Raw genomic sequence first — 23,899 nt, forward strand, 5'->3', positions numbered from 1 at the left:
TGGTTTTTTGACCCGGGGCCCCAGTCCTTGGCAGCTCGCGGCGGCCGGGCCCGGGCTGCGCGTAGGGGCGCACTGCGCTCGCTGCCGCCGCCGCCAACGGAGAGGCCGACATCTAAAGAGAGAGGGAGAGGAAATCAAGAAAAAGAAGGGAAGTTGCGACCCCCTTCCTTCTCCCCCTCATACGTCCCGTCTATGGACGCGACGGTTGTTTTTGTATGGCGGCACGGCATACACGCGTGGCGAAATGATGGGGGTACCTCCGGAACGCGGTCTCTTTAGTTTCGTTCTTCTTTCATTTTTTCGTAAAAAAGGGAGGAGAGAAAAACGTAAAAAAACAAGGTGCGTTTTGGTTTTCTTTTAATGGTTAGAAAATATATTGAAAAAAAAATAAGAGAGAAGGGGGAGGGGGTTGAACAGGAAGAAGGTACTTTCCAATTCTTCGGTTTTTGTTGCCTCCGTATGAACGTGACAACACCATCGCATATATCCCCCCCCCCCCCCCCCATAAAAAAAAAAAAAAAATTAAAACATAAATGTTGAGGCTTGCGCGAGCGTTAAGAATTGCGTCTCGATCGGGTTTACCATGCAAAGTAAATATGAAAAGTCACCGATGAAGATGGTCCAAGTTCCAGGGAACTCAGACGCATTCCAACCAAACATTGCGAATGTTACAAACCTCGGGGAGGGGCGGGGGGGGGGGGGGGGGGGGGGCTATTAGCTTTAAAGGGGTCATGAAACGCTTTTCCAACTTTTTCCAGTTCAGCTTTCCTCCTCAACTCATAAATCGCGCATTCCACCAAACAGTTAAAGAAGACGAAAAGGGGGAGCCCCCTCTTGCTCGCACCCTCGTTTGTGTAATCCGGACACATCCATTCTCCCCCTAGAAGATTAGCCCGTCGCTCAAAATTCAGACAAAAGTTGCTTTCCCCACCCCGTTCATTCCGAAGCTGACAGTGCTGTTGAAGCTATGTGCTCGTTGGGCCAGCCACACTTGCCACGTGAGCGTGGCAAATGTGGCTGCAGAGAATGAAGTCAGGTGATGAAAGGGAGGTGTTGCGTTCGGGAGGGTGGCGACCTCAGGCGCGGAACCAAGAGTTGGGGCTGCGGCTCGCTGCTACCATGGCCCCGAGGAAACAGGCCTGGAGTGGGAGTACTGAAGGAGAACTTTTATATACAGTGAATATACAAGAGCATGGTCGACTAATTAATCGGCAATCGGCATCTGCAGTCGGCGGCTTCGGGCTCTCTGAGCCCAAGTTATATAGCCCTTCGAGGGCGAGAAGGCCCTCTGAGAGAGAGGAGCCTTCCCCGGTGTTGGAGTGTTCACGAGGTGTCCGAAGTGCGGGGGCGGCTGAGGCAATTTCCCGGTGTTCTTTCAGCGAGGGGCAGATGATGTAACCCCTCGACGTTCTTGCCGCGCTCCAGTGGCTGATGTAAGGAGTCGACGTTCTTGCTGAAACTCAACACCGACAGACCCACACACACACAGGCACGCACACGTACGCCGGTGTTTCTCCTTGCGAGGGCCCGCGATTCCAGATGGTCTCGTGGCTTCAGGAAGACGTTCTGTTTTTAGTTTAAAGCCCCCAGTGAAGGCCGTCGCAACAGTCCCTCCGCCGCCCGGAAGTCGGTCCCGAAGAGAAGAGGTCAGCAGCCACTCCTTTGAGGGACCGCAGTAGTGCCGATGAGGAGGTGGATCACCGTTTCCGGCTTTTCTTGAGTGCCGGGCATTCTCTCTGCTCATCTCCAAGCGCTTGGGGCAGCTTGCGAAAAATCTTGAGAGGATAATAAAATTGAACCAAGACCGCACTGCAAATGCGCATCTAGCAAACCCCTTCGAACACACACCAGGCACTAAAAGGTATGAAAATCGCTCTTAGCAAAATCATAAATAAAACGAAACCCCTACCAGGGCTCGGCACCCACAAGAAAGCAACAAAAGGCACGAAACCAAAATCAATAGTATCCCAGCTTGGGTACAATTGTTTAGCAAAATAAAGTAAATTTTTGGCATCCATGAGCTCGCTCAGTAAAGACTTGTCTCTACTCACTTATGAGCGTCGGCTCAAGCCATCCGCTTTGGTGTGCAGTTTACCCTTTTTGTACCTGACCTCAAAAGAAAACTGTTGCAAAGCTAGGCTCCAGCGAAGGAGTCGGCCATTTTTGGGCGACATATTCTGCAACCATTGGAGGGGACAATGGTCCGTCTCGATGATGAACCTCGAGCCTGCCACATAGCACGCAAGCTTTTGCACGGCCCACACCAAGCGAGCGCACTCTTTTTCCGAAGCGCTGTAGGCTTCTTCGCGAGTTGTCAGCTTTCGACTGACGTACAAGATGGGATGCTCCTCGCCTAAGTCGTCCTTCTGGCTTAGTACGACCCCAAGACCGCGGTTGCTGGCGTCGCACTGAATGATAAACGTGCGCTCATAATCTGGCGCCCTCAGGACTGGTTTGCTCATTAGAGCCTTCTGCAGAGCGCGAAAAGCCTGCTCTTTTCGATCATTCCAACGAACCTCTTGAGGCTCTGTCTTTCGGAGGGCGTCAGTGAGTGGGCTAGCAACATCCGAATAATTTGGGATGTAGTGTTGGTAGTATCCTGCAATGCCTAGGAAAGACCTAATGTCTGTTTTTGTGAGCGGTTGAGGAAACTCCTCGATGGCTGCAAGCTTTACCTCGGACGGTCGGCGGCAACCGCGACCCACCACGTGTCCCAAGTACGTTACTTCTCCCCTTCCCAATTGACACTTTTCCGCCTTTACGGTGAGGCCCGCGTCTCGGAGTCGTTCGAAAACAACCCGAAGATGTGCAAGATGTTCGTCCCAGGACTCGGAAAACACGGCGATGTCGTCCAAGTACGGAACGGCAAACTCCTCTAGACCTCGGAGCACCCGATCCATTAAGCTTGAAAAAACAAAACGGTGCATTTTTGAGGCCGAAACTGAGGACACGAGGCCGGAACGTTCCAAAGGGGGATATAAAAGCGGCATACCGGCTCGCTCTCTCCGAAAGGGGGACCTGCCAGTAGCCTCGAACAAGGTCCAACGTGGAGATATACTTGGCAGCGCTCACCATCTCCACCCGTTCTTCAATATTGGGGATGGGATACGTCTGATCTTTGGTGATAAGGTTGAGGCGCCGGTAGTCAACGCACGGGCGAGGTTCTTTTCCCGGTACCTCCACAAGTATCAAAGGAGAAGTGTAGTCACTCTCTCCTGCCTCAATCACCCCCAGATCAAGCATGCGCTTCACCTCCCGCTCCATGATTTCCCTCTGTCTAGGCGAGACTCGGTAGGGCTTTGACCGCACGGGCTGGTCGGTGGTAAGCTCGATGTCGTGAACTACAAGATCGGTTATTCCTGGCTTACTCTGGAACTGATCTATAAACTCCCCAAGGAGTGCCTTCAGATCACCTAGTTGCCTTGGTTCCAAATCAGCCGACACAACAGCCTTCTCGAGTACCTGTTCGACCGAGCACGCGATCGGGGTTTCACTAATCTCGGGAAACTCAAGACTGACCTCCTCGGGGTGGTTTACCGTCAAACTCATCACAGTCTCACGTTGCCGGTACGGCTTCATTAGATTGCTGTGATACACTTTCTGGATTTTACGTTTCCCGGGCGTGCTCACGACGTAGTTCACGTCCGAAAGTTTATGCAACACTTCCACGGGTCCTTCCCATTGCACCTCGAGCTTATTCTTCGTCGATGGTCTTAAAAGCATCACCTTGTCGCCGACGGAAAAGGTTCGCGGCTTAGCGGTTTGGTCGTAATACCGCTTTGCCTTCACCTGAGCGTCCTTCATATTACTTTCGGCAATACTTCGACTGCGGTTCAGGCGATCAAGAAGCTCGAGCACGTACTCCACTACAGTGGGGTCTTCCCCGTGACCCTCCCATGACTCTCTTAGCATTTGGAGCGGAGATCTCAAAGATCGGCCGTATACTAGCTCGGCGGGGCTAAAACCAGTTGCCTCGTGTGGCACTGATCTCAAAGCAAACATTGTTGCTGGGAGGCATGCCTCCCAGTCAGTCTTGTGCTCATAACACAATGCTCGCAGCACCCGTTTCATCACCGAATGCCATTTTTCTACGCTGTTGGATTGCGGGTGGTAGACGGAGCTATGAATCAACTTAATACCACATCTCTCCAAAAACGTAGTGGTCAGAGCACTGGTGAACACACTACCCTGATCGCTTTGGATTTCGGCGGGAAATCCAACGCGTGCGAACACCGAAAGCAACGCGTTCACCACTTCCACAGAGCTGAGCTCTTTTAGCGGGATCGCTTCGGGAAACTTTGTCGCGGGGCAAAGAATCGTCAGGATGTGGCGGTATCCCGACTGTGTAACGGGGAGGGGGCCAACCGTGTCGATAACCAAACGGCGAAAGGGTTCTGTGATTATTGGCACGAGCTTTAGCGGTGCCTTGGTCTTGTCATGTGGTTTTCCGATTCGTTGACACGTGTCGCAGGACCGGACGACCTCCTCAACCTCTTTGAAGCACCCCGGCCAGTAAAACTCCTGGAGGAGGCGATCTTTCGTTTTTCTCACTCCTAAGTGTCCTGACCAAGAGTTGCCATGCGCTAGGTGGATGAGATCGCGCCGGTACTTTGCAGGCACCACAAGCTGATCAAATTCAATACCCTTTCGGTCTTTATACTTCCGATACCACACCCCTTTCCTTTTTTGGAAAGCTACATTCCGTCGGGAGACTCCTTCTTCCGTTCTCGACCTCAGATCCTTAATAGTGGGGTCTGCTTCCTGCTGTGCGATCAGAGAATCGCGATCGACACCCAGCAGTTTCTGCAATTCACCCGACTCGGGGGTAACACAGAGGCCTTCGGAACCCTCCATGTCGAGACACTTTTGAGCCTTCCCTTCCGAGGTTTTCTCTACCGGTGTTTCTTGTTCTTTTCGCCTCTCTGGATCGGCAGCGCCAACGTCACCCCTGACAGCCGAACGCGAGGCGTTCGAAAGTGGGGTTCTCCCGGTGGGAACGTCTGCCTCATTTCCGTACTCTAGTTTTGCTGCCAAGTCTCGGGCTTTAGCCCTAGTTAAGGCCAGGACGGTGCCCTCACAAAACGTTTGGCCTCTCTCCCGCAGCAGCTCCTCCGACCTGTTGGAAAACAGGTACGGATACCCCAACGGGAGATTGGCCGACACGGCCGCCTCCGTCTCAAGGGCGCCGAAAGGACCCTCGATGCGCACCCTGGCGACCGGCAGGCACACGCTATGCTCTTCGACCACCTGTTTAATCCACGCGCACTCTCCCGTGTACTTCGTAGAGTCTACGTAAGAGGGGTGAATCACATCCATAGTGGCGGCCGAATCGCGAAGCACTCGGCACTGCCTGCCGTTCACCGTTAGGTCGCGCAAATATGGCTCTAGTAACCGGAGGTTCTCTTCGCCATCGTTTACGTAGGCGAAGACCACCTTGGGCTCTCTGCATCCGGCCGCGACATGACCGGGCTTTTGGCAGTTATAGCATGTTAGGGGCCGGCGAGCCTCAAATGACTTCTTTTTCTCGTGATCCACCCTGCCATCGGTGCCGTCGCCGGCCTCTCCTTTCGTTCGCGCTGGTTCCTTCCGGTTTTCGCCCTCGACCCTCTTTGGCCGCCCGTCTCTCGAAAATCGACCCCCTGGCCACCTCCCGTCATCTCTTTTGCCAGGCGGGAACGCTTTCTCTTTACGCGGGTGACCTTTCTCGTCTAAGGCCCGGCGAGTCGCAAACTCTTCCGCCAGCTCCGCGGCCCTCTGAACAGCCCTTGCGTCCGGCTTATCCTGAACCCAAAGGCGGGTCTCCTCAGGGATGCGACGCAAGAACTGCTCTAGGCAAATGCACTCCACTACTTTATCGTGGTCCCCGTGCGCGTCTACGAATTTGAGCCATTCCACTAGATTTGCTCTCAAATTGTAAGCAAACTCCGGAAATGACTCGTTCGGCTTCTTCTCGGCGCTACGAAAACGCTGCCGAAAGGCTTCAGCGGAAAGACGATACTTTCTAAGGAGGCTTGTTTTGACCTTTTCATAGTCCTCCGCTTCGTCTTTCGTGAGCCTTGCTACCACGTCTGCCGCCGGACAAGGAAGAAGCGTTAAGAGACGCTGCGGCCAGGTTTGCCTAGCGAACCCGACCTTTTCGCAAGTGCGCTCAAAGTTCACCAGGAACAAACCAACGTCCTCTCCGATTTTAAAAGGCTGCATTAAGTTCTTCATCTTAAATGATTTGCCTTCTCCTGTGCTGGATGCCGGGCTGCCCTCCCGATCACCCCTTGACTTTACTAGCTCGAGTTCAAGCCTCTTCATCTCCAGCTCCTGCTCTTGGCGTTTCAATTCCGCCTCTTGGAGCTTCAATTCTGCCTCTTGCGACTTGAGTCTGTCGCTCCGCTCCTGTTCCTCTAGTTCCCTTTTCTCTTTGTCTATTCTCTGCACTTCCTCCCAACACTCGGATAACTCGGCCTCATCTGTACCAAAGTCGAGAATTGCCTTGATAATGATCGGCTTTCTTTTTAATCCCCTGATATCCACACCTAACTCCTCGCAGATACGTATCAATTCTGGCTTACGCAGCGAATTGAGGTCCATGATCGTTCCGAGCACTGGCTAAATCCCAAAACTACTATTATGACGTGCAACAAATGCTGCGTCACAGATAGCCACAAAACAAAACACCCGCTTTACACTATTTAACCCAGAAGGTAAAGCCTGGTGAGTACTCAAAGGGAAAAGCCAGACACTCACCCACAAGTGTGATCAATGGTCTGCGTGGAGTCGATCCCGTCGCTGCCAACCAGTTGTTGCGTTCGGGAGGGTGGCGACCTCAGGCGCGGAACCAAGAGTTGGGGCTGCGGCTCGCTGCTACCATGGCCCCGAGGAAACAGGCCTGGAGTGGGAGTACTGAAGGAGAACTTTTATATACAGTGAATATACAAGAGCATGGTCGACTAATTAATCGGCAATCGGCATCTGCAGTCGGCGGCTTCGGGCTCTCTGAGCCCAAGTTATATAGCCCTTCGAGGGCGAGAAGGCCCTCTGAGAGAGAGGAGCCTTCCCCGGTGTTGGAGTGTTCACGAGGTGTCCGAAGTGCGGGGGCGGCTGAGGCAATTTCCCGGTGTTCTTTCAGCGAGGGGCAGATGATGTAACCCCTCGACGTTCTTGCCGCGCTCCAGTGGCTGATGTAAGGAGTCGACGTTCTTGCTGAAACTCAACACCGACAGACCCACACACACACAGGCACGCACACGTACGCCGGTGTTTCTCCTTGCGAGGGCCCGCGATTCCAGATGGTCTCGTGGCTTCAGGAAGACGTTCTGTTTTTAGTTTAAAGCCCCCAGTGAAGGCCGTCGCAACAGAGGCGGCTGATTGGTCCGGCAAGCGCGTAGCTTCCACCACAATGTCAGCTTAGGGGTGAAGGGAATAAGTGAGGTCCGGTTGCGTGTGACGTCAGTTTGGACCCGACGACGCGCTTTTGGGACCGCGGATGTATCACAGTGAAAAGGCAGAGAGGTTGCGAAGGGGAGGAGGTACGAAATAGTCCGCTCTGTTTTCAAATTTTCGCACTGAAAGTCACGCTTTTGACTTTCTACTTTTTTCTTTTGGTTCACTGAACGATGTGCTATTAGTAAAATCCCAATCTAAAATGATTTATCCCAACCCAAAAATCGTTTCATGGGCCCTTTAAAGGCCGCGCGCGGTAACACTGCGAATACATCTTACAGAAGGCAGTTCACAAACACCGCCACCTCAAGCTTGCTTTTTTTTTTTTTTTTTTTTTTGGGGGGGGGGGGGGGGGGAAGGTGACGGTCTTTTTTAGGTTGGTCCTATAAATATATTTTAAAAAATGGTACAACCGCTGTAATCAAGAGTACCAATTGTTAGCGGAAGCATCTCTGACGAGAGCGATTGGAAGCAATCTACCCAAGACACTAATGTGACTATTCCTACACAACAAACCAACAAAAATGTTTTTTTTTTGTTTTTTTTTTTGCTCGTTACATTGCTTTTCGCATGAGGCGGCACCTAAACCGTGACACGTGGACGCAGAGGGACGTGGTTGAACCACGGTGACATTCGTCATCGCAGGTCCTTCATAATGCACGGCTGGAGTCTCATCGCAGCACGAGACTGATCCTCTCAATGTCCAACGGTGGTGTCACGGGCGACAGGGTTCTGGCAGACCTCAACCGAGTGACCTAGCATTCGAGACAGACACTGCCACCGTGTCTCCGTCGTTTCGGCTGCCGGCCTGAGGGAAAAAGCGTCACCTCTGTTTCGATAACGTAACTTATAAGTCTTTATTTTATTTTTTTTCGATTTGAGGGATCGAGACGTGGAGTATGTGCGAGCACACCGGGCACGAGGGTACTTAGAACATGCGACTGACATACCCTCTGCACAACATGCGTTGTCCCTCTGCAGAACCCGAGCTCCGTGTCAGAAGCGAGGCGCTACAGTTAACAATGTTACTGGAAAGTGAGTGCTTTGTTTTGCCTAAACGAACTAACGCACTCGTTGGAGATGGCTAACTTGTAACGTATTTCTGCCAATTTCTTCACGGAATCGTCCCTCGAATTGCTTTCCTGGATATCCGCTTCTTTCGATTGTATTTATTGTCGCCTTCTTTTTTGTTGTTTAAAATCAAGTAAATAATAATTCTTCAACTGCGCAGAGAAAAAAAGATTCCCCACAAAACAACGATTTGCACGACTTCAAATTAAAATATTGTAGCGAGGAAGTTAATGTCCTCGTTCCAATATAGCCACAAGCCATGGTCATCGCGATCGAATGTAACGTTTCGTTATCGTTTCTCAAAAAGTATTATTTTATTAACTGATAATTATAAGAAATAGAACTTTCCAAACAAATATGAGCTCACTCTCGAGGAGGAACACTGCGGCCGCTTTCATGTAAACGCGAACGTCGTCTCGTTGGAATGGGATATCCGTTTACTATCGGCACACAGACATTTTAACTCTACGTCCCGTGCCAAAGGTGATTACCCTTTCTTTTCTGACTTCGTTCCTCATTGATTAACGACAACGTCAAAAATTAAACCTTAGCTAATATTTAACACATTTGTTAAACAATGGATAATGAATGCTACGAAACCTTACTGGAAATGTGTGTCTTTTGTGGAAGGCGTAACCTGTGGCCTTCTTGCCAAGCGCTACCAAATGATAGCGACGTTTAGCAAACCGCTACCGTGTTCCTTATACCACACTACCGGAGCCCTTGAAGCATGCTTTGAAGCGCTCACCCGAATGATAGCGTGACCGCGAAGTGCGCGCTTCAATGCGTGCTTGAAAGGCTCCGGTAGTGCGGTATGCGGAACACGGTAACGGTTTGCTAAAAGTCGCTGATACCAACCTACAAAGTAGCGGAAAAACAACGTCAATTAATTCTAGAAGTCACGACGATGATTTTTTTCTACATCTGCAGGAAGGTAACGCAACTGACAATAGCTCGTTCCTTTTGTCCAATCAAAGTAAGGCTATTTCGTTGCTTATTTTCTGTGATCTGTCACAACACTGTGGTGCTATCCACTCCAAGAAAGGCAGACGCATCACTACGGTTCCCGGAACACGTCATCGACTGGCGTGTTGGGGTCCTATGCAAGTACAAGTTCATCTGGTTCCTTTGCAAGAGTTCCGGTGACGTCAGAACGCCGACCTCTGATTGGCTCTGATTGGAGGATAGCGGGTAGACCTCAGAGCCAGCTGCCTTGGGGTCTACCCACTACCCTTCAATCAAAGCCAATCAGACCTCGGCGTTTGGACGTCACCGCAACCCCCACAAAACAAGCAGACGAACTTGCGCTCCACATTCCGCCCATCCATAAAAAAACAGTCCCAAAGTGGCAACAAATGACCGCCACAGGAGCCGGAGTGTCATGGTGTGGGATGTCACAATCCTGGACGGTAGGCCGCAGGAGTTCTGGCAAAAAAAGTATGAGTGAAAGCGAGTGTCGCTGTCATCGCCCATTGCATCCAAACCTTCTGAAGGTTATGTGGACTGTCAAGCTGGAAGGCGGCCCGCAACAGAACAGGTGACTGCCGCATTCACCTTCGCTCTTCTTCCACCGCCAGGATCGCGGCCGGCAACAGCATGGCACTTCTTTGACGTCACCAGGTGGAAATCAAGGGACAACAGTTGGGGACGCTGTAAACACTGCATCCACAGACGCGTTCAGGCAGCGTAGTATTACCGAGAGAAGTTGACAAAGTTTGGGGCCGAGGAGACCCACAGGAGGGATGACGGGCGTGTATCGATCAATCGTCTACATCAGGCTAGTTCGAGTTACCTGCACCTCTTGCGCCGGTTCAGGAATGTGTAGGGCAGTGTACTTCTGGTATCTGTATGCGGAGCGCAAGTTCGTCTGCTTCTTTTGCAGAGGTTGTGGTGGCTTCAGAATGCCAAGCTCTGATTGGTTCTGAATGAAGGATAGTGGGTGGACCTCAAAGCAGCTTGCTTTGAGGTCTACCCACTATCCTTCAATCACAGTCAATCAGAGCTCGTCGTCTCTCTGGCATCACCGCAACTCTTGCGCAACAAGCAGACGACTTGCTCTCCTCAATGAGATACGACCGGAAGTACACCGCCCAATACACTTTTCTAGACAGGTGCAGGAGGTGCGTGTGAATAGAACAAGCCTATCGTTTGGAAGCCAGCTCAGAACACCAGGCTCGCGTTTTTCACGCGCCCTGAACGCGGCTGCAGCGCGAGCACCGAAACATCAACCATAGCCTCCTCTATGAGGAGTATTCACTGGGCGCCATATTTGCGGGTGCTGTTAAGAGCGCATGCTCAGAACGAGCTCACATCAATAGGCTGCTAAGACCGGCACTCTTGATGGTGCGGAATGCACGTTGCAAAAGAACTGTGGAAGCTCGCCGTCAGCACGCGCTCAGCATTCGCGCACACAGCTATGACCGCCAGTGAATACTCCCTATATGGCAGTTCGACGACGGAGCCATAGAATGCCCGGTCGCAGATTGGGAGGGCCAGGATCTGGTAGCACAGAGCATTCCTCGGCAAACCTAAAGCCCCTCTATCCTGGGAGAAGTGGCACCATTCATTGTTGTGAAAATGCTCGAGACAGGCGCCGCGCTCCGCTTCCAGGAAGAGCATGACGTCTGAAATCCAGCTCAGTGGTGCGCTGTGCTTGGCTGTGCCGCCATGATCTTTCCAAGGGCTGCACGTTCCACGTGCCTCGTGCATCGACGCACCTCGCGCTACTTTTAAAACATGAAGGGGCTTTAGGCGTAGCCAGAGCCGTATATGTAAAGAGTTTGGCCATTCGTTGGGAAGTATAGGAGACAAATGAGGAGACGCCATTGGCTGAAAGCGGGCTGGGCGTGTTCCAGGGCGTCTTCGGAAATTCGAATGTGACCAACCAGAAGCCGGAAATAATACCCTAAAGGTGGTCGTGAGAAACAAACCTGATAACTGCATTAGAGTAATTCTCGATGACTGAAAATATGGTACACGTGATGTTTTATTCACGCTCATCCAAAATGATGGTGGAGGAGTGCGACTAGCGGAACGATCGACATAATTCGTAAGCCAAGCGCCGAGGGCCGGGAATCTGCCGTCCGAGCGGTCACACTCTGTCCGAGTAAAACAGAGTTGAGCGGCGCATTCGTTTCTTACATCTTTCTGCATGATCATGATCAAAACAACACGTGCACCCTATTTTCAACCACGAAGAGTTACTACTAGGGATGTCGCGAACCACCCTAGGTTCGATTTCGAAAGGTTTCGATATTTGCGAAGCGAAGTGAGATTCGATTTCGAAAAATTTCGCTATTTTCGTACCGACCGAGGTTCGATTTCGAAAAATTCGCAACTTTTGTCCACAGCGGAGTTTCGAATTCGAAAATTTCGAAGCTTTCACGGTTTCTAAAATTTCGAATTCGAATATTTCGAATATTTTTTTACTTCAGGTTCGATAAATTCGACAATTTCGAAATTCTTTGTAAAAAAAATTCGAAAACTTCGAACGCTTCGAATTTTTATAGACGTGAAGTTCGAACAATTCGAAGATTTCGAATTTCTTTTTTCATAAAGTCCGAAAAGTTCGAAGGTTTCGATTCTCTTTTAACGCTAAATTAAAAAAAAGAAAAAAAAAACTTTTAAGATTTTGAATTTTTTTCTAATCCAAGTTTTCAAAGTTCGAAGTCCGATTTTGAAGTTTTTCTACAGTTTCAGTTTCAAATAACGTTTTCACGACTCACTGGTTTTCACAAAATCAAGCTTAGAAAAGTTAGGGTGTGATATCTAGATTCTGCGAAGTTGGGTCAGGCAATTAAATGAGACGACGAGTGTCCCAGACGTGCTAGAATATTGCCAGAGCAGAATTGTGACCGCCAGCCCCGGGGGGGTCTTTTTCACGCAGTAGTGATTGCACGAACACACTGTTTTACGAGACTCATCCAGTTCGAAACGGCCAGGGGCGAGCAGGAGGTTGAGGCTCAGAAAAACCTTGAAGCGACCTGGTAAACTAGCTCGCCACCCCTTGCACGCTGGTAGTAATCCAATCCGGTGCTTATTTTAATCGGAAATTATTTATGCATATGTATAGCTACTGTCGCTCTTCGCTGCATAAAAGGTTGCGTAGATGGTCATTGTTAGAAACTCGTTGTCAGAAGGCACTGCTCGTGACATGCTTAGTGGTTCGGAAGTTCAAAGCTGTCTTTTCGACCTAAACACCTGTGCCGATAGTAACAAAAAAAAAAAAAAAAAAAAAAGAATAAATGCGGGAATAAAAAGCAGGAGAAAAAAAAAAACTATCAAGAATTCGTCGGAAGTGTTCTATTCTTGCATATTCAGAGGTTCAGAACTTTGAAACAAGTTTCTTTTACCAAAATGTGTACAGGCTAAAAGAAACACGTCCCAGAAACGTAAAGCGAAAAAAAAAAAAAGTTTTTTTTCAATGACGTGCTGAACTTGAACACTACTAGAAATCTTCTGCCATGAGTTAATTTATTCCTTAACGTGAAAAAACAATAAATATATTATTTTGTATTCTGCAGATGGCAATGATATGTACTGTCTGTGGTGTTAATTTAAATGCGATACCTCAAACAACTTAGACGAAAATAAATATCAAGTTTAGGTCATATTAGAATGGCAATCTGGGCTAGTTGGTTCATGATAACTTTCAGGGCGCCGAAAATACACAAGGACAAGATACAAGAAAGGAGACGTGAACAAGGCGCACTCGCAACTAGCGTTTATGAAAAAAACACTCTCTTATATACTCATGGAAAACAACACAGTCATACTACACAGTCATACTACACAGTCATACTACACAGTCATACTAAACAGTCATACTACACAGTCATACTACGTCCGGTGTAGCCCCCTTCGTAGAAAAGTGTGCTCTTTTGCCGATAGTGACACAGACGTGTCACTAATGCAGTCCTTGCCCTTTTCTTTTATTTCGAAGGCCTCGTGCAGCTCCCTCGATATCCGATCGGCGTATCTGGCCAAAAACCTCGTGTCACTAAATGACGGTGTGCAGGAGCAACGGCTGCAGTGCGTGGCGAGGTGTCCCGACGGGGTAGCCCGTGTAGCCGCAGCATGTTCGCGGGCGCGATCATTAAAGCATCTGCCCGTTTGGCCAATGTACGATGCTCCGCATGACATGGGGATTTCGTATATGACGCCCGTAGCACATTCCGTGTACCTGTTGCGGTGCTTCGTATTGCAAGGATCTGCTGACTCACGGGGATTGTTGATTCTGCGACACAGTCTCGATAGTTTGTTTGGTGCGGAGAACACAATAGGCACATCGTACCTATCAGCAACCTTTTTAAGATTGTGGGTTAGTGAGTGTACATAGGGGATTACCACCGGCCTCACTGCTGCTCTTTCACGGGGCTGCCTCCGTGTGCCTTTGAACTTTTTTATTAGGGTGTCCGCTACATCCACCAGAACTCTCTGCGGGTAGCCCGCTTTTTGCAACCTCGCTGCCTGTCTCGTGAAGCTCGCTTGAGCGGTGTGTGCACACGATCTTCTTAGTGACGCCTCGAGACAACTAGATGCAATTCCTCTTTTTACAACTTTCGAATGGGCCGAGCTGAACGGAAGGATACCCTTCTTAGAGCGTGGCTCATATGTCCAGCATATGTGATTTTCTTCAAGACTTAGCCTAAGGTCCAAGAACTGTATATGCCCGTTCACTGGCTCTTCATGTGTGAACGACAACCCATCCCCGCATGACCTAAAAATGTCAAGCACTTCTTCAACCCCGCAGCTCGGTGCGTCAGCGGGTCTGCCGAGGACAAGAAAGTCGTCCACATATCTGAAGATGCGACATCGGTTCGCGTCGCCCAACCTCTCGGCAATCTTTCTTCCGCACACACTTAAAAAAATATTGGACAGTATCGGCGCAACACAAGACCCGATGCATATTCCCCTCTTCTGCACATACATCTCTCCCTCAAAAGGGACAAACATGCTCTCTAGGTAAAATGCCAAAAGTTCCAAAAAATGATCAACGGAAATGCCACAAGAGGCTTGGAACGGTAGAACACCGTTTCGTTCAATGCACTCTCTGACAGACTCAAACAGGGGCTTGTGCTCAATCGAATAAAACAGATCTACAACGTCGATCGAAAAAGCGCTGCGCATGCCGTGTTCTTCATCACTAAGGTATTCGATAATGCAGTCTGAATTTCGCGCAAAAAACGGATCATGCAATTCCAGCAAGGTCAGATACTTGCTAAGGTAGCTGGCAACATGAGCCTGCCATGACCCCCTCTCCGTGACAATAGCCCTGAAGGGGAGATCTGTCTTGTGTGTTTTCGCGGTGAAGAAAATGTCAAGTTGAAGGTTCTTACTGGACTTGGCACTCTTTAGCAGTCCCGTTAGTTCCAATGCACCACACATTTCAATGGCGCGGGATTTCACCTTGGCTAGTGGGCCTGGTCTCACTCGTTTGAAGTTCTTCTGGATGGCTTCCCTTGCTTTGGTCTTGTAGAGGGCTTCAGGCAGGACCACGAAGCCTCCTTCTTTGTCCGAAGTGAGGAGCTTGAGGTTGTGCTCCAAAAAGTGGTCGACGATGGTGTTGGTCTTGAACTTCCTAGTCGTTTTGCCCTCAAGGCGTTGCAGGACATCCACGCCATCGGCTACACACCTTTCTCTGTCTTCGGGTTTGGCTTTGTCTCCCATCCATCTGATCAGCGACAGCTTTAAAACGGGATTCATGCACGGTTCCTGGCTGTACTTCGGCCCTTTATCCAAGCAGTCCTTGATTTGCTTAGGCAGTGTTACGTCTCCAAGCACAGTTACCTCCTGCTGCCCACCTTCGTTGCGTCTGGTATTCTTCGCCAGCCTCATTCTTGTTTGCTGCCAGAAGACCTCCGTGTACTGGGCTGCTGTCCGGAGGTGGAGTTTGTAGTTTCTTTCAGCGCTGCTCTCTTTCACACTGAGGGCGTGGCACTTGATCCTTAGGACGTCTCTGTACCTTCCCACCTGCTTCCAAGACTCCGATCTCAGGATCCTGCATATCCTCTTGGCATGGCCAGTCGAAGGTTGTGCTCCGTTGAAGAGGGCGACGACTTCGCGCGGGTAGCATCCGTGCCGGATGGCATAGCTGTATTGCCTGGCGCGGCAGCACTCTATCGCAATTAAGTTAATAAGGGGATACACTGTATGGTAGGTGGTGGTAGAACATAGAACAGAGCCCGATGTAAAAGAAATGTACTGCATTAGAATGGCAATCTGGGCTAGTTGGTTCATGATAACTTTCAGGGCGCCGAAAATACACAAGGACAAGATACAAGAAAGGAGACGTGAACAAGGCGCACTCGCAACTAGCGTTTATGAAAAAAACACTCTCTTATATACTCATGGAAAACAACACAGTCATACTACACAGTCATACTACACAGTCATACTACACAGTCATACTAAACAGTCATACTACACAGTCATACTACGTCCGGTGTAGCCCCCTTCGTAGAAAAGTGTGCTCTTTTGCCGATAGTGACACAGACGTGTCACTAATGCAGTCCTTGCCCTTTTCTTTTATTTCGAAGGCCTCGTGCAGCTCCCTCGATATCCGATCGGCGTATCTGGCCAAAAACCTCGTGTCACTAAATGACGGTGTGCAGGAGCAACGGCTGCAGTGCGTGGCGAGGTGTCCCGACGGGGTAGCCCGTGTAGCCGCAGCATGTTCGCGGGCGCGATCATTAAAGCATCTGCCCGTTTGGCCAATGTACGATGCTCCGCATGACCAGTGAACGATGCTCCGCATGACCATGACCAGTGACCAGTGACCAGTGACCAGCGCCAGTGAACGGGCATATACAGTTCTTGGACCTTAGGCTAAGTCTTGAAGAAAATCACATATGCTGGACATATGAGCCACGCTCTAAGAAGGGTATCCTTCCGTTCAGCTCGGCCCATTCGAAAGTTGTAAAAAGAGGAATTGCATCTAGTTGTCTCGAGGCGTCACTAAGAAGATCGTGTGCACACACCGCTCAAGCGAGCTTCACGAGACAGGCAGCGAGGTTGCAAAAAGCGGGCTACCCGCAGAGAGTTCTGGTGGATGTAGCGGACACCCTAATAAAAAAGTTCAAAGGCACACGGAGGCAGCCCCGTGAAAGAGCAGCAGTGAGGCCGGTGGTAATCCCCTATGTACACTCACTAACCCACAATCTTAAAAAGGTTGCTGATAGGTACGATGTGCCTATTGTGTTCTCCGCACCAAACAAACTATCGAGACTGTGTCGCAGAATCAACAATCCCCGTGAGTCAGCAGATCCTTGCAATACGAAGCACCGCAACAGGTACACGGAATGTGCTACGGGCGTCATATACGAAATCCCCATGTCATGCGGAGCATCGTACATTGGCCAAACGGGCAGATGCTTTAATGATCGCGCCCGCGAACATGCTGCGGCTACACGGGCTACCCCGTCGGGACACCTCGCCACGCACTGCAGCCGTTGCTCCTGCACACCGTCATTTAGTGACACGAGGTTTTTGGCCAGATACGCCGATCGGATATCGAGGGAGCTGCACGAGGCCTTCGAAATAAAAGAAAAGGGCAAGGACTGCATTAGTGACACGTCTGTGTCACTATCGGCAAAAGAGCACACTTTTCTACGAAGGGGGCTACACCGGACGTAGTATGACTGTGTAGTATGACTGTTTAGTATGACTGTGTAGTATGACTGTGTAGTATGACTGTGTAGTATGACTGTGTTGTTTTCCATGAGTATATAAGAGAGTGTTTTTTTCATAAACGCTAGTTGCGAGTGCGCCTTGTTCACGTCTCCTTTCTTGTATCTTGTCCTTGTGTATTTTCGGCGCCCTGAAAGTTATCATGAACCAACTAGCCCAGATTGCCATTCTAATGCAGTACATTTCTTTTACATCGGGCTCTGTTCTATGTTCTACCACCACCTACCATACAGTGTATCCCCTTATTAACTTAATTGCGATAGAGTGCTGCCGCGCCAGGCAATACAGCTATGCCATCCGGCACGGATGCTACCCGCGCGAAGTCGTCGCCCTCTTCAACGGAGCACAACCTTCGACTGGCCATGCCAAGAGGATATGCAGGATCCTGAGATCGGAGTCTTGGAAGCAGGTGGGAAGGTACAGAGACGTCCTAAGGATCAAGTGCCACGCCCTCAGTGTGAAAGAGAGCAGCGCTGAAAGAAACTACAAACTCCACCTCCGGACAGCAGCCCAGTACACGGAGGTCTTCTGGCAGCAAACAAGAATGAGGCTGGCGAAGAATACCAGACGCAACGAAGGTGGGCAGCAGGAGGTAACTGTGCTTGGAGACGTAACACTGCCTAAGCAAATCAAGGACTGCTTGGATAAAGGGCCGAAGTACAGCCAGGAACCGTGCATGAATCCCGTTTTAAAGCTGTCGCTGATCAGATGGATGGGAGACAAAGCCAAACCCGAAGACAGAGAAAGGTGTGTAGCCGATGGCGTGGATGTCCTGCAACGCCTTGAGGGCAAAACGACTAGGAAGTTCAAGACCAACACCATCGTCGACCACTTTTTGGAGCACAACCTCAAGCTCCTCACTTCGGACAAAGAAGGAGGCTTCGTGGTCCTGCCTGAAGCCCTCTACAAGACCAAAGCAAGGGAAGCCATCCAGAAGAACTTCAAACGAGTGAGACCAGGCCCACTAGCCAAGGTGAAATCCCGCGCCATTGAAATGTGTGGTGCATTGGAACTAACGGGACTGCTAAAGAGTGCCAAGTCCAGTAAGAACCTTCAACTTGACATTTTCTTCACCGCGAAAACACACAAGACAGATCTCCCCTTCAGGGCTATTGTCACGGAGAGGGGGTCATGGCAGGCTCATGTTGCCAGCTACCTTAGCAAGTATCTGACCTTGCTGGAATTGCATGATCCGTTTTTTGCGCGAAATTCAGACTGCATTATCGAATACCTTAGTGATGAAGAACACGGCATGCGCAGCGCTTTTTCGATCGACGTTGTAGATCTGTTTTATTCGATTGAGCACAAGCCCCTGTTTGAGTCTGTCAGAGAGTGCATTGAACGAAACGGTGTTCTACCGTTCCAAGCCTCTTGTGGCATTTCCGTTGATCATTTTTTGGAACTTTTGGCATTTTACCTAGAGAGCATGTTTGTCCCTTTTGAGGGAGAGATGTATGTGCAGAAGAGGGGAATATGCATCGGGTCTTGTGTTGCGCCGATACTGTCCAATATTTTTTTAAGTGTGTGCGGAAGAAAGATTGCCGAGAGGTTGGGCGACGCGAACCGATGTCGCATCTTCAGATATGTGGACGACTTTCTTGTCCTCGGCAGACCCGCTGACGCACCGAGCTGCGGGGTTGAAGAAGTGCTTGACATTTTTAGGTCATGCGGGGATGGGTTGTCGTTCACACATGAAGAGCCAGTGAACGGGCATATACAGTTCTTGGACCTTAGGCTAAGTCTTGAAGAAAATCACATATGCTGGACATATGAGCCACGCTCTAAGAAGGGTATCCTTCCGTTCAGCTCGGCCCATTCGAAAGTTGTAAAAAGAGGAATTGCATCTAGTTGTCTCGAGGCGTCACTAAGAAGATCGTGTGCACACACCGCTCAAGCGAGCTTCACGAGACAGGCAGCGAGGTTGCAAAAAGCGGGCTACCCGCAGAGAGTTCTGGTGGATGTAGCGGACACCCTAATAAAAAAGTTCAAAGGCACACGGAGGCAGCCCCGTGAAAGAGCAGCAGTGAGGCCGGTGGTAATCCCCTATGTACACTCACTAACCCACAATCTTAAAAAGGTTGCTGATAGGTACGATGTGCCTATTGTGTTCTCCGCACCAAACAAACTATCGAGACTGTGTCGCAGAATCAACAATCCCCGTGAGTCAGCAGATCCTTGCAATACGAAGCACCGCAACAGGTACACGGAATGTGCTACGGGCGTCATATACGAAATCCCCATGTCATGCGGAGCATCGTACATTGGCCAAACGGGCAGATGCTTTAATGATCGCGCCCGCGAACATGCTGCGGCTACACGGGCTACCCCGTCGGGACACCTCGCCACGCACTGCAGCCGTTGCTCCTGCACACCGTCATTTAGTGACACGAGGTTTTTGGCCAGATACGCCGATCGGATATCGAGGGAGCTGCACGAGGCCTTCGAAATAAAAGAAAAGGGCAAGGACTGCATTAGTGACACGTCTGTGTCACTATCGGCAAAAGAGCACACTTTTCTACGAAGGGGGCTACACCGGACGTAGTATGACTGTGTAGTATGACTGTTTAGTATGACTGTGTAGTATGACTGTGTAGTATGACTGTGTAGTATGACTGTGTTGTTTTCCATGAGTATATAAGAGAGTGTTTTTTTCATAAACGCTAGTTGCGAGTGCGCCTTGTTCACGTCTCCTTTCTTGTATCTTGTCCTTGTGTATTTTCGGCGCCCTGAAAGTTTTAGGTCATAATTTCATGCAGATACATGTTTGGACATTTCTTCGAAACTCACGTTGAATAACAATAATCACATCTTAAGACGACACTTACCTAGGCTATGCATAGATCATTCTTAAAAAAGTATAACATATCTACCATAAATAGCTCCGCCTGCGGCGTGCTTCAAATCTGGCACAAACGTTAATCGTCAAAAACCCGTCGTCTGTCCTCGCCCCTTCGGGGATTTATTTCTTTAAACCTAAGCATGCCAGAACATTGAAATAAGTGACATTGTCTTTCGTAAGGAACGCAGCACCGCGCGTAAAAGTTCGAGAAAAAAAAAATTCGAATGTACCCCACTACTTGAAATCAAATGAAACCGTCCGCGGTCTTTCGAAGTTCGACGAACGTCGAACTTTTACCCTAAAAGTTCGAAGTTCGTCGAACTTGTGACTTTTCAGAATTCGAAAGTTCGAAACTTTTCGAATCCTCTTGATAAATAAGTTCGAATTTCGAAATTCATCGAATTTTTTGGTCAGTCAAGTTCGAAAGTTCGACAAGCATCGAACCTTGCAGCGCAATAAGTTCGAAAGTTCGAAAAAGATCGAATTTTTTAGCGTAATAAGTTCGACGGTTCGAAAAGCGTCGAACTTCTTAGCTTAACAAGTTCGAAAATTCGACCTCCGTCGAATTTTACGATATAAACAATTCGAAAAATCGAAATCTTTCGAACCTTTCGAACCGCTTGATTCGATCATCGAAACTTCGATTCGAAAAAAGTTCGCGGCATCCCTAGTTACTACGCTTCACTCTTACGCGCTTATTAAAACCATTTACGAACATAGACCTTTGATCAGAACTGTTTCTCGTTACCACCGCTAGGGGATTCTTTTCGGCTTCTGGTTGGTCAAGAGAGCATGCCAAGCCCTCTTTCCGAGTCTGGTGCACGCCCTGGCTCTGCCCGCGCCTCCCATTGACCAAACTCTCTACATATACGGCTCTGGGCGTAGCTAGCCGTCAGCGCACAACTTTTGCAGCGGCGAGGACCCGAAATATGTTTTTCAAACCCGACGAGACAAGAAGCGGTAGCGCGAGGAACGCGAAGAGCACGAGCGGACATTTCATCGCTGAGGACTCGGCAGAAATGTGTTTCGGCGTCTCGTCGCAACGAGGCGCCCCTCACGTGATGTAGGATGAGTATGATATATAAGGGAAAGGGAGATAAGTCTAATATTAGGAATTATCGTCCCATAACCGTGACACCAGTTATTTACAGGTTGGTAATGCAGATTATAAAGAACAGACTGGAGGAATTGGTAGATTGCGAGGGCATACTGGGCGAGTTACAGAACGGGTTTCGGAAACAAAGAAGGTTGGAGGACAATTTATTTTCTCTAACACAGTGTATAGAAATAGCGCAAAAAGAAAACAGACAGCTCTGGCTGGCATTTCTGGATATCAAGGGTGCCTATGACAATGTGAGCCAAAGGAACCTGTGGGACACAGTGGAGAGCTTAAACCTAGCTGAAGGACTAACAGCACTATTAAGGAACATTTACAAAGATAATAAGGTGATTACAACACGGGAAGGAAAGGCGACAGGGAAGATAGAGTAAAGACGAGGCCTTATAGGCAGGGGTGCCCGTTATCGCCTTTGCTGTTAATGTTGTATCTGAGAGGATTGGAGGATAGACTAGAGAAGAGTGGGCTTGGATTCGACCTTTCGTACGGTAAGCTAGGCCAAAAAATTCAGCAATCCTTACCGGAATTGATGTATGCGGATGATATCGTACTAATGGCTAACAACAGGACAGAGTTGCAGGAATTAATGAGCATCTGTGGTAGGGAAGGAGAGGAATAGACCGATCTCACTAAGCGTTCCACGCATGCGTGACGCCGCAATAACTGTAGTTCATAGGATGCAGACGCCAGTTCACGAGACAGCTCATGCAGCCTCGTGCTCTGCTCCTGCAGACCTCCAGCGGGGTTGTCGGACGTGCAGAAAGACTACAGCTCCCACGATGCACGGCGGCAGCGGTAGCGTACTCGAACTAGCTGGTGAGATCGGTCTATTAGGTTTAGAATTCAGTAGTGAAAAATCAGCAGTCATGATTTTTAGCGATGATGAAGTTGAGAGGCTGAAGATACAGAATATGACAGTTGAGAGAGCTAGTAAATACAAGTATCTAGGAGTATGGATATGTGATGGTGCGGAATATCTTAGTGAGCATGAAAAGTATATAATAGGTAAGGGCAACAGAAATGCAGCTGTAATGAAAAATAGAGCACTTTGGAATTACAACAGGTATGAACGAGGTGGTGAGGAAGATTTTGAAAGGGGTCATGGTGCCTGGCTTGACTTTTGGAAATGCAGTGCTATACATGAAATCCGAAGTGCATGCAAGACTAGAAATAAAACAGCGCGGAGTAGGTAGGCTGGCTTTGGGGGCACATTGCAAAACGCCAAACCAGGGAGCACAAGGAGACGTGGGATGGGCGTCATTTGAGAGCAGGGAAGCGGTGAGCAAGATAGAATTTGATGATCGGTTGAGGCAAATGGATGGGGAGCAATGGGCACGAGAGGTTTTCGGTTGTTATACATGAGGAGTATAGACACAATGTGGAGACAGCGCACTAGGAAATTAAGAGGAAAGTTTTTAGGCTATAGAGGAGATACGGAAGAGCAAGTCTCAGTTAAGAAGAAAGTTACGGCCACAGAAAGAGATCGGTGGCTAGAGGATATGTAGACAAAGACGGCTATGGAAAGCTATAGATTAAACAAAACAGTTATTGCCAAAGAAAGCATTTATGACAATTCTAGGGGAAGCTCATTGTTGTTTGAGGCGAGGACGGGTGTTCTGCGAACTAGAACATTCAGAGCGAAGTACCAGGAAATGAATACAGTGTGCACTGCTTTTGGAGAGGAGGACGAGACGGCTGAGCCCTTGATACACTACTGTAAAGGGCTTCACCCTATGCCTACCGAAGACAACATAGATTTAATAAAGTCATTGGGTTTTAGAGACAGTGAAGGGAGAGTGGATTTCAAAAGGCAGAGATTACCAATCAAAGATCAAGTGAATGGTGGCAGAAAGCGAGAGAAAACTAGGTATTTTTTTATTAACTGATGGCAAGGTGTTTTTTATAGCCTCACTTTCTTTGCAGTGCGGAGTGAATATAGATTTCACATTCAATTATTCTAAGCTTAAATGGTAAAACAAAATGGCTTGGTGGCGTAAGCTACCGCCCAATCCAAAGGGCTCAGCCGGATTCATCCATCCATCCATCCTCTCATACGTTGTCTGCCGCTGTACCTTTTCAATTTCGGCAGCCGCTTCTCGTGGCGACTTGCCAGGGTTGGTCTATGCGTCAACTAATCTTTGAAGAACACCCACAAAAGAAAAAGAAAAGAGACAATAAATCATTGCAATGAATTAAAAAAAAATAAGAACACTGCAGAAGAAAAAAAAGTCATGAGAGTTGTTTGAATGGTTCATTGTTGCTTAGCCGATGAGGGGAGCGTCTGTTTCTTGCTGTTTTCCTGAGTGTTGACGTCGCAGCCGTTTGTTGATAACTGGGGTCCGAGGATGGAGCTGAGGAAGGCTGCTGATGTGTCTGAGTTTCTTGGAGACCTTGCGATGTCGTGTACATCTGCGGGTTTCTGTGGCGGGGTAGTGTCAACATCCGGGGGTTGCTGTGGTGAAATACTTCCATAATCGAGGCTGCTTAATGTCTCAGGCGTTTGCAGCAGATGACAACGGTTCCTCCGGTTCGTTTTTTTTGCGCTCTGTCTGGCCGTAAAACGAGTGTGGCCCGGCACAGTCGGTGACCCTCGCTTTTTCACACGAGCCGCTTTTCCTGCGTAAGCGGACGACATCCCCCCAACTCAGGTCAGCCAGCGATGCTCCAGCTGCCTCATTCTGCTCTTTCCTGCTCACAGGATTCACATAACGCGATGCAAAACCAGGAAGTTGCCGTTCGCAGTTTTCTTC

General features: G+C 49.2%; 1 protein-coding gene across 1 annotated transcript; it reads right to left on the minus strand.

Annotated features, from left to right (window-relative positions):
* Positions 1–1,147: 1,147 nt before the first annotated feature.
* Positions 1,148–7,139, minus strand: LOC115316745. Its single transcript, XM_029976185.4, has one exon. The coding sequence runs from the start codon at positions 6,580–6,582 to the stop codon at positions 2,620–2,622; it is 3,963 nt and encodes a 1,320-aa protein (XP_029832045.3). The 5' UTR covers positions 6,583–7,139; the 3' UTR covers positions 1,148–2,619.
* Between the last annotated feature and the right edge of the window lie 16,760 nt (positions 7,140–23,899).

Source organism: Ixodes scapularis, unplaced genomic scaffold (genome assembly GCF_016920785.2).
Source record: "Ixodes scapularis isolate PalLabHiFi unplaced genomic scaffold, ASM1692078v2 PGA_scaffold5__190_contigs__length_132052651, whole genome shotgun sequence".
In the NCBI taxonomy this organism is placed as follows: domain Eukaryota; kingdom Metazoa; phylum Arthropoda; class Arachnida; order Ixodida; family Ixodidae; genus Ixodes; species Ixodes scapularis.

Bases quoted from the DNA above. Each gene is read 5' to 3' on its own strand.
- LOC115316745 (XM_029976185.4), bottom strand. From the start codon at position 6,582: ATGGACCTCAATTCGCTGCGTAAGCCAGAATTGATACGTATCTGCGAG.